The following is a 14,218-nucleotide window of genomic DNA, read 5'->3' on the forward strand; positions in this document are numbered from 1 at the left end:
GGAGCTAGGGAAGGGGACAGGGCCTCTTCCTAAGAGCCCGAGACAGGGCTGAGCCTCTATACCTCTCCTGAAAGGCTTTTTAGGACTAAAGGGCGGGGCTAGGCGTGGGGACGGGGCCTCCTTCCAAGAGCCTTTGACAGGGCTGAGCCTCTATACCTCTCCTGAGAGCCCTTTTAGGACTAAAGGGCGGGGCTAGGAGTGGGGGCAGGGCCTCTTCCCAAGAGCATGAGGCAGGGCTGAGCCTCTATACCTCTCCTGAGAGGACTTTTAGGACTAAAGGGTGGGGCTGGGGTGGGGACGGGGCCTCTTCCCAAGAGCGCGAGACAGGGCTGAGCATCTATAACTCTCCTGAGGCACTTGATAGAACATGGGGACGGGGTATAGAGGTTCAGCCCCATCAGGCACTTGGGAAGAGGCCCCGCCCCCTTCTCTAGCCCCACCCCCTGTGTCCTGGCAGGTGCCACAGGACAGGGATAGAAGCTCAGCCCTGTCTCAGAGCTCGTAACTCCTCCCATCCCAGTCCTGGCTGCCCATTTGTGGCCCCGCCCACCTTCCCCTCACAGCCTTGCATCTTGGACTAGGGGAGAGGCTCAGCCCCGCCCTCTTGAACAGGAGCCATGCCCACTCCTCTAAGCCACGCCCCCCTTTCAAGGGGGCGCTGAGTCATATTTTTTCTGGAAAGGGGGTGGCAGGCCAAATAAGTTTGAGAACCACTGCTCTAAATGAATGCCAAAAAAGACTTTTGGACCAATGACTAGATATATAAAGTACTAGCTGTGCCCGGCCACGCGTTGCTGTGGCGAAGTATGGTGGTATGGGAAATAAAGTATTGAGGAATAGGTGGTAGTTAAGGTAAAGGGTAAAGGTTTTCCCTGACATTAAGTGCAGTCGTGTCAGAGTCTGGGGGTTGGTGCTCATTTCAATTTCTAAGCCGAAGAGCCGGCATTGTCCATAGACTCCTCCAAGGTCATGTGGGATGACTGCATGGAGTGGCAGCAATTGGATAAAAACAAATTAGATAATCTGTGGAAGAGGCCTAAGAGAGGCCTAAGTCTGCCTGTCCCCTCGGCTGAGTTGGTTGCTAGGATAAAAACAATTATTCCTTTCCCTCTAATTAGGACTTTATTTGTCTTTTCTTTTTGTTGTATCAACCTAGAGGCGTGGATGATGGTTTGTGTTGTCAAATTTCGAGGTTGGGGGGCCTGTAGTTTTGTTGTTTTGTTGGTTGCCGTGATGCCATCACTCATTTATAGATATCCGCTTTGTGTTAAAGCTGTTTCATAGACAGTGCATGTGTGAGGCTATTTCGAGCAGAGGTAAATTTCCTATATATAATAGCATATAATACATTTAGCAGAGCAAGGGGAAAATGTCGAATTCCCAAATCTCGATGTACGAGGTGTTGCTTTCGGAGCTTCATCCAACACAAAGGACGCGTTTCCGTTGCAATCCCGCCCGAAACCAGCAGAAGGAGCTCTGAAAATGTTTCCTTATATTGTTTTAATCATTCTTTGTGCTCAGCTTGGATCCTTTTTCTTTCTTTCTTTTCTGGCTGTATTCCTGTTTGGACAGCATAAGCCAATCTGGATTCTGGTGTTATACTTCCTAAGCCCCTGGGACATGCCCTTAGATCTCTCCCTGTTCGGAAAGAGCGTAGTGTGAAAAATCAGAAATGTCAAGCTAGATTAAGTCCTTTGTTGGAAGCGAGGAAAACAGAGGAGACGAAAAGGATATGTCTCGTCTAAGTTAACCAACTGTGGCGGAGTAAATCTCTCAGCATTAGGGTATAAATCTTTGTTTGTTTGGTTCTTACACACAACAGCAACAGAAAAGAAAATATATCAAAGGCTTTCTCCTTGTTGGTTGAAATTGGAAAGGTTTGGCCCATTTGTCTCCATTTCCGCACATTTTGGGATTTTCTGCGAAATTTTCATTTGCTCGAATAAATATGTTGTGTAAAATTTATTATTTATTTTGCATAAAATGCACTGTTTGGGGGTATAAGCTGCAGAACTTGATGACCGGAAGGTCAGTGGTTCGAATCCGTACATTGGGGTGAGCTCCCGTTGTTAACCCCAGCTTCTGCCAACCTAGCAGTTTCTATTTTATTTATTTCTATCCCACTTTTCTCCCATGGGTGGGATTCAAAGCGGCGTACAACATATAAAATTCATATAAATACATCCGACCGCAGTACAAAATCAGATTAAAACATCATCCTAATATAAAAACCCAATTAACGTATCAAATAAAACAATTTTAAAAACTTGCAGCAAGCACCATTTACAGATACCCATAACCTCCGGCCACTAAAGTTACTTAGCCACAAAAAAGGTTGCATTTTCTGGATTGCAAAGCACAGCCGACTAGTAGTAACTCATCTATGTACACGACTATTCAAAATGGAAAATAAACACCAGGCTTTCTGGTTTGGAAAGGACAGTTCAATTGCAGGAACTCAGTTGCATACCGCAGTGGCGCAATTGGTTAAACCCTTGTGCCGGCAGAACTGCTAACATGCAAATGTGAGTAGGTTAATAGGTACCGCTTTGGTGGGAAAGTATTAGTGCTCCATGCAGTCATGCCAGACACATGACCTAGGAGATGTCTACGGACAACGCCTGCTCTTTGGCTTAGAAATGGAGATGAGATCCAACCTCCAGAGTTGGACTCGACTAGATTTAATATCAAAGGGAAACCTTTACCTTCACCTTATGCTAGGAGTTACTATCAAAAAGTTACATTTCTGCAATTTCTTGCTTTGGTGATTTAGATATCCAGCAGTTCTGGACATGATTTAAGACGTATGTGAGCTGAAGACATAAATATGGAGAAGTCAAAATAATAATAAGAAGAATAATAACAACAACAACATCAGCTTGTTACTTAATGACTTGAGTCGGGTGTACCACACCATTACATCAACAAAATACATACAATAAAATACATATATCAAAGCACACAATATGGAAGGATATACTCTTAAATATCAAGGCTATACTTGGAAGAAAATAGTTAAAGCTGGATTCCAAATGTGTTCTTTAAAAAAGTGACTGTTTTGATACATTTAATTTAGGACTGACACCTAGTGGCCAAATTGGACATTTTATATTCTTTTGCTTCTTAATGCTGAATTTGGGGGAGGGGGCAACAATTTTGTTTTACTACAACATCCAGGGTGCATCTACACTGTAGAATTAATGCACTTTCATCCCACTCAAATTGCCTAGTGGTTTTGATGAATTTGGAAGTTGACCTCAAAGGTGTGCTGGAGACTCTAGAGTAGTGGTTCTCAACCTTTGGGTCCCCAAGTGTTTTGGCCTACAACTCCCAGAAATCCCATCCAGTTTACCAGCTGTTAGGATTTCTGGGAGTTGAAGGTGAAAACATCTGGAGACCCATAGGTTGAGAACCACTGACGTAGATGAAGAGGTAGATGAAGTATAAAGATGAAGTCAATGTCCATGAAGTCGATGTCGATGAAATAGATGTAAATTTAGTAGATGAAGATGTAGATGGTAAAGATGAAGTAGATGAAGAGGAAGGAGATGAAGATGACTTAGATGAAGTATGAAGATGAAATAGATGTAGATGTAAATGACGTCAATTTAGATGTAGATGAAATAGATGAAGATTAAGATGTAGATGATGAAGATGAAGTAGATGAAGAGGTAGATGAAGATGTAGATGAAGTCAATGTCCATGAAGTCGATGTCCATGAAACAGATGTAAATAAAGTAGATGAAGATGTAGATGAAGTAGATGATGATATAGATTATGAAGATGTAGATAGTAAAGACGAAGTAGATGAAGATATAGATTATAAAGATGAAGTAGATGAAGAGGACGGAGATGAAGATGACGTAGATGAAGTATGAAGATGAAGTCAATGTAAATGAAATAGATGTAGATGTAAATGATGTTGATTTAGATGTAGATGCTTTGAATGCTATTTCCTGCTTCTTAGCAGTGGGTTGGACTGGATGGCCCATGAGGTCTCTTCCAACTCTACTATTCTATGATTCTATGATTCTATGAAGATGTAGGTGAAGTAGAAGAAGATGTAGATGATGAAGATGTAGATGAAGAGGAAGGAGATGAAGACGACATAGATGTCGATGAAGATGATGACGATGTTGATGAAATAGATGTAGATGTAAATGTAGTAGATTTAGATGAAGTAGATGAAGATGTAGATGAGGAAGCTGAAGTAGATTAAGAGGAAGGAAATGAAGATGACATAGCTAAAGGTAGATGAAGATGAAGTAGATGAAGATGTAGATCATGAAGCTGAAGTAGATGAAGAGGAAGGAAATGAAGATGACGTAGATAAAGGTAGTTGAAGATGAAGTAGATGAAGATGTAGATGATGAAGATGTAGATAAAGAGGAAGGAGATGAAGATGACATAAAAGTAGATGAAGATGATGTAGATGAAGTATGAAGATGACGTCGATGTCGGTGAAGTCGATGTTGATGAAATAGATGTAGATGTAGATGAAGTAGAAGAAGATGTAGATGATGAAGATGAAGTGGATGAAGATGTAAATCAGTGGTTCTCAACCTGTGGATCCCCAGGTGTTTTGGCCTACAACTCCCAGAAATCCCAGCCAGTTTACCAGCTGTTAGGATTTCTGGGAATTGAAGGTCAAAACATCTGAGGACCCATAGGTTGAGAACCACTACTTTAGAGTTTCCTAGAGAGGACTTTGAGATTCCTGGTGATTATTTTTTCATATCCATCAAGTACAATGCTATGGTCAACTTCCAAAAAGGTTGACCATATGGTCATATTGGAGGATTTGTAAATTCTTAGAAATAACGTAATCAAATCCGAAAATGTCAAACCCGAAAATGTGGAGGATCCTTATCCGAAACGCTTGGGATCAGAAGCGTTTGAGATTTTGTTTATTATTGTTATTATTCTTATTGATTTTTATCCCCAAATTCCGCCTTTCGGCTCCAGGTTTTGCGTGTTCTCGGCATTTCACAATGCTTTTGGTGGGCATCAAATATTCAATCTCGTAAGCTGTCGAGTCCTAATGCGATGGCAGGGTTATTGTGTTGTGTATCGGGACACTGTGTGTAATTAATGACCCTGCCATTATGTTAGTCTTTGACAGCGACTCAGATTTAATATTTGATGCCCGCCGAAACCGTCATTGGCAATATGTCGACAATGCGGCAGGCTCGGTATTTAAAACGAACAGGCCCTCCCGTCATCTGATTGACATCTGATGCTAAATTAGCACTATATGTCAGTTATCAGAACACTGTGATATATCAGATATAAGCTGGATGAAAAATTGTATGGAAATCTAGTAGCTGTGCGAAATTTTGCAATTTTCGTTCACATAACGAAACAGACCCCCATGGAAAGTTTATTTCCTGATCTGATTTAAGAAGTTTTCCAAGGCCTAATTTCTTACATACGTATCAACCCTGGGCTGGTTCTTTATTGCCTTTCGAACACGTTTCATTTCCACGGCTCCCGGATGGGTGGGCGTTTGACTTCAATAATTTGTTAGGCTTTAAAATCACGCTGTAAAAGCTGCCACAAGTTACCAGGGAGGTGAGTAAATTATATATATATATATATATATATATATATATATATATATATGCTGTTTCTCCCTCCTCCCTGTGCCCCAGTTTTCCTAAAAAGCTTGTGCTGCAGTTGAGGCGGAATCTAACTGTTATTATTTGTTATGAAGTCAATTTGGACTTTAGCCAGCGAGTTAAACTGCTAAGCGGATGAATTTGTTCACCAAAAGGTTGGCGGTTCGAATCCGGGGAGTGGGGTGAGCTCCCGCTGTTAGCCCCAGCTTCTGCCAACCTAGCAATTTGAAAACGTGCAAGTCTGAGTAGAGCAATAGGTACTGCACCGGCGAGAAGCTGTTGCTGTGGTCTCAAAAATAATAATAATAATAACTTTATTTTTATGCCCCGCCTCTATCTCCCCAAAGGGGACTCAGGGCGGCTTACAATGGGCCAAGCCCGAATAAAAACAACAGCAATATAAAACACAACAATAGACAAGAGACAGGCACAATTATAAAAATTTAAACAAATGACAAGAAATAATAAAAACATGGATTACTGGGAAGTTTACTTCTTATCCTTTAAAGAAGTGAGTGAAGGTACTGCATGTCCCATCATCCAGGTTGGTTCAGAAATGCTGGACTAGTCTAACAACCACCATGTCAGACTACACTGTGCCGGCTGAACTGTTGACGTGAAGCTTGAAGGTTCGAATCCATTAGATGGGGTGAGCTCCCATCTGTCAGCCCTAGCTTCCCATGCGGGGACACGAGGAAAATCCCCGGCAGGATGGCAACAAATCCGGTCATCTCCTGAGCAATGTCTGATTCTCTCATACCAGAAGCGACTGACACAATAAAAAATATATGCATAAGTCACTGAAAGAATTGCACTTACTGTATATTAGGCATGTCCGATCGATGAAAAAAATGTTTCAATACTCGTTTCTAAAGTAGGGGGCGCTGGCGCTTCGATATAGAAAGTATTTCTGATTTTTTCACCCAAAAATTTCAGATATTTCCGAAAATTCATAATATTCTAAATGTTTCTAAAATGGCGGACGCGCAAGCTCAATCGCCAAAAAAAAAAAGGAACCCGGGGGGGGGGGACTTTTACAGGGCTCTCCCGCCCTCATTTCTTGAGCTATCCTCATCAACCCTAACCCCCACCTTTGCGTCCATCGTGGAAGCTTCTGATTGGCCGGGGAGTGGCAGCCATGTTAGGCTGCGCTAAGCTCCCATTCTAGGTAGGTTGCAGAAATAAAAAAAAATTAAAATATTTTTTAAAATATATTTTTAAAAATTGGGGGGGGGGAATTAACGAAACATTAAGAGACAATTAGAGAATGGGCCAACAATGGTTCGAATTACATTGCCAGTTGCGCTGTGAGACAATGTCTCGGAATGCGTATCAAAAAGCGAGAACAATCCGAAATAATTCCGATATACGATTCAAAACGATTTTTTGGACATGTCTACTGTATATGTATTTCCCTTTTGCAAAATGTGCATCAGAGTCCATTTCTTTCCAAAAATAATTTTTTAGTCATCTGAATCTTGAAGTGTGTTCCTTTTTCCATGCTCGTGTTATTTCTTATCGTTCTTGCAAATTTGCAGATTCTTGAGACAGGTATGATTCTTTCTTGAACAGCTATTTACTTTATCAAAAGCTTTTTCTATCTCTAATTTGCCGAAGTTTCAGGCCAAACCCATCTCCATGGTTTTCTAAAAGATAATATGAGTCCAGAGTGTTGGTCGACTCTGAATTCCATTGAGTTGACTCATCCTTCCGACTGTTGATAAACTGGAAAGAGCTCTGTCCAAAGTTCAACATCAATTTCTTCTTCTATTTCTTTCTGAAGGGTCCTCCTGGACGGGCAGGGCTTCCCGGAGCAGATGGTTTGCCTGGACCTCCTGGGACCATGCTTATGCTTCCAGTGAGTATCTGGTTCTGAATGGTTTTACTCTTGGGTTGACCAGTTAGGATGACATTTAGATCCATGAGGGTGGCAATGCACAGAGGAAAAGATTGCCTATGGGTAAAGCTCAAAGGGAGAGATAAAAGCATTGAGAGATAAGATACTGTGTTTCCCCGAAATAAGACCTACTAAAACTAAAACTTTTTAAACAGGGGTCCAGTTCACGGTCCCTCAAACCATTGGAGGGTCAGAAAAAAAAACTATAAACAAATTCCTATGCAAACTGCACATCTCTTATTTTGAAAAAAATACAACAACAAATGGGAACAAATACAGTCTCAATGTTAATAATAATCATCATAATAAAGAGGGTTGGAAGAGACCCCTTAGGCCATTTAGTCCAAATGGCCTCAAACTCATGACCTCTTGGTCAGAGTGATTTATTGCAGCTGGCTGCTAACCAGCCTGCGCCACAGCCCGGCCCCGCATATATATCTCGTTTGCTGTGTTATACTGTGTCTTTATGTCAATAATAATAATAATAATAATAATAATAATAATAATAATAATAATAATAAAGAGGGTTGGAAGAGACCCCTTGGGCCATTTAGTCCAACCTCCTTCTACCTTTGTGCACCAAAAGCACAAGCAAAGCACCCCTGACAGATGGCCACCCAGCCTCAATGTTGATGATGATAATAATAATAATAATAATAATAATAATAATAATAATAATAATAATAATTAAAAAGAGGGTTGGAAGAGACCTCTTAGGCCATTTAGTCCAACCTCCTTCTACCTTTGTGCACCAAAAGCACAAGCAAAGCACCCCTGACAGATGGCCACACAGCCTCAATGTTGTTAATAATAATAATAAAATATTATAATAATAATAATAATAATAATAATAATAATAATAATAATAATACATCACACAGTCCTAAACGCTTGGGAAGTGTTCAACTTGTGATTTTGTGATACGAATTTTATATATATATATATATATATATATCACATTGTACACATATAAGGCAAACATTCAATGCCGTATAACAAAGGACAGGGCCACTCGCATCATCCTTATGCTGGGAGGAGGAGGAGGAATGAGACATACGGTGGCTGAGACCACTCCAGTGCGTGCCTTCTGTGAGCCGTCCTCCCGCATAAGGACAGGGCCACTCGCATCATCCTTATGCCGGGAGGAGGAGGAGGAGTGAGACATGTAGTGGCTGAGAGCACTCCAGTGAGCTCTCAAATGCTGCGTGCCTTCTATGAGCCGTCCCCTCGTATAAGGACAGGGCCACTCGCATCATCCTTATGCCGGGAAGAGGATGAGGAGTAAGACATGTGGTGGCTGAGAGCACTCCGGTGGGCTCTCAAGTGCTGCGTGCCTTCTATGAGCCATCCTCCGGCATAAGGACAGGGCCACTCGCATCATCCTTATGCCGGGAGGAGGAGGAGGAGTGAGACATACGGTGGCTGAGAGCACTCCAGTGCGTGCTTTCTGTGAGCCGTCCTCCCGCATAAGGACAGGGCCACTCGCATCATCCTTATTGCGGAAGGAGGATGAAAAGTAAGACACGAGGTGGCTGAGAGCACTTCGGTGGGCTCTCAAATGCCGCGTGCCTTCTGTGAGCCATCCTCCCGTATACGGACAGGGCCACTCGCATCATCCTTATGCCGGGAGGAGGATGAGGAGTGAGACATGCGGTGGCTGAGAGCACTCCGGTGGGCCCTCAAATCTGCCTGCCTTCTGTGAGCCGTCCTCCTGTATACGGACAGGGACACTCGCATCATCCTAATTCGGAAGGAGGATGAAAAGTAAGACACGAGGTGGCTGAGAGCACTCCGGTGGGCTCTCAAGTGCTGAGTGCTTTCCGTGAGCCGTCCTCTCGCATAAGGATAGGGCCACTCGCATCATCCTTATGCCGGGAGGAGGATGAGAAGTGAGACACGCAGTGGCTGAGAGCACTCTAGAGGGCTCTCGGCTGCTGTGTGCCTTCCTGGGCCACCATATCCTTATGCCACGAGGACAGGAAAAATGACGAGGGCCTGAGGAAACCCCATCCAGCCCCTGGGCCTTAATTTTCCCATGCTATGCTCCTTCATTTCTAAACATCAAGACGTTCTGCTGGGCCCATCATGCGCTCTCCAAAAATGTCCTCTTCCACACTCATAGCTTGCCTGTCTGTTTCTTTAGAACGTTATTAAAGATCTCAAGGCAAAATATACTGCATATCTAGCTGCGGGAAGACTCTGTGGGGCTTATAGATCAAAGCCCGCTGAGGCAGAGGCATTGTTTTCTCACTAGAGGCTATCATAAGAAAAATCAATACGCCTGTAATACCAGAACTCAACAAAATGGATAGGCAGGAGGTTTAGGACTCCCCAAAGGAAACATTATTTTTTTTCCTCTCTCTAATATTCCAACAGTCGGTTTGTGGGTTTCTCTGCCACAGAATGTAGCAGTCAGTCAACACTATGGGGCGAGATGGTATTCCAGAGCCTCATTCTAGCCTTCTCTGTATGTTTATGTGTTGATGGGTGTTTAGAAACATGTATTTGATGGGTTGATATCTTGTCTCCCTCATAGTTCCGGTTCAGTGGAGGAGGTGACGGTGGATCCAAGGGCCCCATGGTGTCTGCTCAAGAATCTCAAGCTCAAGCTATCCTACAACAAGCTAGAGTAAGTCATTACTAATGTCTTCCTCATGACACCACTCCAATTCCTCCTGATATTTAATGTTGGGTTGAGGGTCCAAAAATAAGGTCTATAAGGGGCCGGGCTGTGGCGCAGCTGTTGAGCAGCTGCCTTAAATCACTCTGACCATGAGGTCATGAGTTCGAGGCCAGCCCGTGGCGGGGTGAGCACCCGTCAATTAAAAATAAAAAATAGCCCTGCTCGTTGCTGACCTAGCAACCCGAAAGATAGTTGCATCTATCAAGTAGGAGATAAGGTACTACTTATAAAGTGGGGAGGCAAGATTAACTAATTTACGACCTGGAATGAGGAAGTGCCGTCAGTGTGGATGATGAAGCAGCTGCTCCCCCCTGTGGCCAGAATCGAACATCCCCTCAGAAGATGGTTAACTTGCCTCTGCGTGTGTCTCTCAGTCTCTGTTTGATGTGTTTATGGGCATTGAATGTTTGCCCTATGTGTGTTATAATGTGATCCGCCCTGAGTCCCCTTCGGGGTGAGAAGGGCGGAATATAAATACTGTAAATAAATATCTATCTGATCCACTGGAGTTGTCCAACTGGTGGCCAAGTGCCTTGGGGTACCTAAGCTGAGAATGATCCGGCAAAGAATAGCCAAGCACAGCTCCATCAGTTAGCCAAGCGACTGGTGAGAATCCCATCCTCCAGTCCAATTGTCATTGTTCCAGTTGCTGAGATGAACAACCAGAATTAGCTCCACCACACCTTGGTTTGCAACCGTTGAGAAAAACTCCATCTATCCCAACTACCACTGCCCTATTCTGTGTGCGAGAGAAGAGTGGCTGCACAGCTCCGCCATTTCTTGACTTGACTTCAGATGGTAGCATACTTGGTACAGAATATATTTATGACAGAGGCTTCAATGTTGGAAAAACAAGAACAAGTTTATTCAGGCACAGAGCTTAGTGGTTACAGTATTGTTTCTCACGTAGGGGTTTTCAATTCCAGAATAAGATGAATCAACTCTCTGAAATATTACTTCTTTTACTTAAGGTGGTTAAACCTTATTCCTCTTCCACTTTTATACCACAGTCACTCCTGTGATAAGCTATCACAGACTCTCTGTTCCCTACCAGGACACAGATTATGCCAAATAAGTCACGAAACGTATTTTAAACTGACTCAAAATGACCAATTGAGTCTTCCTTGATCCCTTCAACCAGGATCAATCTTCCCTGTGCCTCATCAGAGCACAGACCAACCCTCTTTTTTTAAACTCTGCACTTCTTCAGCAAAACGGCAGTTGGCTCCGCCCACTTCTCCATGGCAACCAGCCTCTGAGTGCTGAGATGCGCAGAGGAGGAGGAGGCAGACACAGTGGTAGAGGCAGCCATTGTCGCACCTCAGAATAGTTCACCTTGCTATAGACACCAATCACACACGGGAGATTGTCTTTTGTAGTTTTATTGAGCAAAAGCAGATATAAATCAAAGCAGGCAGTAAAAAAGTCAATAGGAATCCAATAGTTCATAAGTCATAATCATCCACAAGTCCATTAGCCACAACAGTCAACGATAGATCTCAAAGAACAAAGGCCCAAAGTTTCAAAGATCCAGGAACAGAAATCTTCCCTAGGCATGAAGCAGAAACATCCACTCAGATGAAGCGAGAATCTATTTCCAAACACACACTTTTAAAAGCACCCCAGAAATGCATTTCTCTTTCCTGTGGAGGCCTCTCTCTTCCCAGCCAATCTCACACTCCTACGAGTCTGAGCTCCCTTCCATAACAACCGGTCCGCCCTAGATAATTCAAGGTCCTCGTTATCTTGCACTTGAGCCGGGGCTGAAGACACCGGGGCTTGAGACATCTCTTGCTCATTAATTCCCATGGGAATGTCATCCTGACTGTTATCTATGGCCTGTGGGGTCAACAGTTCATTTTGCTCATTCTGCATTTCTCGAGCCTCTGAATCAGCCTGTATTATTCCCATGCCATCCTCCTGAAATTCATCTGGCATCCCATCATCTAGCTCTTGTATCTGAAACCCAGAATCCCCTTCTTCATCCTCACTCTGGCTATGCTATGGCTGAGGATGCGACATGCCTCGGATAATCCGGACTGTCGGATAAGCAGAAGACGGATAACCGGAACTCTACTGTATTTCCCCCCATTTTTCTGCCTTTCCCAATGAGGAGCTGCTCTCGTTTTTCACCAGCAGAGATCCCCGATGCAACCAAAGTACATCCAATACCACTTGATCTCCCGTGGCAGAGGAGGCTAAGTGCCTCGCCAACCTATAAATCCCGGGATTGTTCAGAACGGAGCGGTGGCAGTGCAAGTGATATCAAACTACTTTATGGGCACGGTGTGGATATATCCTCAACGTGTGCCGATCCATATTCATGGGGACTATGAGTCATCTCTGCTCCATACAGGCCTTCCCAGAAATCGGGATGTGCTTAAATCTACGCAAGTGCTTTGGACTGTAAAGCAAATCCTGCAGATTCCAGCTAATAGCCTTTCCAAGAGAAAAATCACGTACTCCGTAGTTCCTCCGCTATTGCTCCCGAGACCAACGCAATAATGGTTTCTTTTTTTCACCACCCCTTTTAATTGGGGACATTTCAAACAGCAGTTCAGTAAATAATCCCGTCGCAATGACAAACCCGGTCGGGTTTTAATTAAACGGTGGACACCAATAATTACCGGTTCTTTAAAGCTATTGGATTTGTGGGATGGAGCAAATGTGTATAAAGTATGGAGAGCCCCATTACCTGCCCAGAGATTTATTGACTCTACCTTCGCGACATGGCTTTTTAATTAGTGTGGGGTTTTTTTTTAAGACACGACGGTGACATTTTTAAGTTGAATTCTTGATCCCCGTGTAAAGGTATAAATAGTAATTACAGGGTCCTGGTTCTTTCCGCACTGCCAACACTGGCTTCTGGGTACGTGGCAGGAATGAGATTGGTTTTGTTGTTTTTTTTTTACTTGCCATACGGTTTATTTTTCTTCCCCAAGCCGATAACATTATTCCGGGGAGTGGCATCCCTACACAACATTGTAGCCGAAATACCAGAATATTGCAGTGTTATTTTTTTAAAAAATAACAGTGTTGCATGCTTATAGATGAAGGATTATTGCAACAGGGTCATAATGAAAATTCTGACTGAATTAATAGGAGGTTCAAAAAGTAAGTACACAATTGTAGCGTTGTAAAATTATAGATACGGTACATGCAAGCTGGTCTGTTGAAAGAATATGTTTATGGTTATATCTAACTATGTGTATGTATGTGTGTGTGTGTGTGTGTGTGTGTGTGTGTGTGTGTATATATATATATATATATATATATATAATAAAATATTAATTATAAATATAATATTATATATGATATTATATAATATATATAATATCATATATAATATTATATTTATAATTAATATTTTTAATATATAATATATATAATTATTTATTAGGCATGTCCAATTGATGAAAAAAAATGTTTCAATTCTCGTTTCTAAAGTAGGGGGCGCTGGCGCTTCGATATAGAAAGTATTTCCGATTTTTTCACCCAAAAATTTCGGATATTTCCAAAAATTCGTAATGATTCTAAATGTTTCTAAAATGGGGGATGCGCATGCGCAATCGCAAAAAAAAAAAGGAACCGGGGGGGGACTTTTACAGGGCTCTCCTGCCCTCATTTCTTGAGCTATCCTCATCAACCCTAGCCCCCACCTTTGCGTCCATTGTGGGAGCTTCTGATTGGCCGGGGAGCGGCAGTCATGTTAGGCTGCGCTAAGCTCCCATTCTAGGTAGGCTGCAGAAAAAAATTTAAAAAAATATTTTTAAAAATATATTTTAAAAATATTTTTTTGGGAAAAAAATTAACGAAACATTAAGAGACAATTAGAGAATGGGCCAACAATGGTTCGAATTACATTGCTGGTTGCGCTGTGAGACAATGTCTCGGAATGTGTATCAAAAAGCGAGAACAATCCGAAATAATTCCGATATATGGTTCAAAACGATTTTTTGGACATGTCTATTATCTATATATATAAATGAGTGATGGCATCACAGCGACCCACAAAACAAC

At 42.5% G+C, this 14,218-nt stretch overlaps 1 protein-coding gene across 2 annotated transcripts in view; it reads left to right on the forward strand.

Annotated features, from left to right (window-relative positions):
• col5a1 (collagen type V alpha 1 chain) overlaps positions 1-14,218 on the forward strand; it is a 180,029-nt gene that overhangs the window by 71,401 nt on the left and 94,410 nt on the right. For both annotated transcript variants that reach the window (XM_062960419.1, XM_062960418.1), the window contains exons 12-13: positions 7,402-7,476; positions 10,052-10,144. In XM_062960419.1, coding sequence (XP_062816489.1) covers positions 7,402-7,476; positions 10,052-10,144 — 168 coding nt within the window. The remainder of the gene's footprint in view (positions 1-7,401; positions 7,477-10,051; positions 10,145-14,218) is intronic.

The sequence above is a fragment of the Anolis carolinensis genome, unplaced genomic scaffold (genome assembly GCF_035594765.1).
Source record: "Anolis carolinensis isolate JA03-04 unplaced genomic scaffold, rAnoCar3.1.pri scaffold_7, whole genome shotgun sequence".
In the NCBI taxonomy this organism is placed as follows: domain Eukaryota; kingdom Metazoa; phylum Chordata; class Lepidosauria; order Squamata; family Dactyloidae; genus Anolis; species Anolis carolinensis.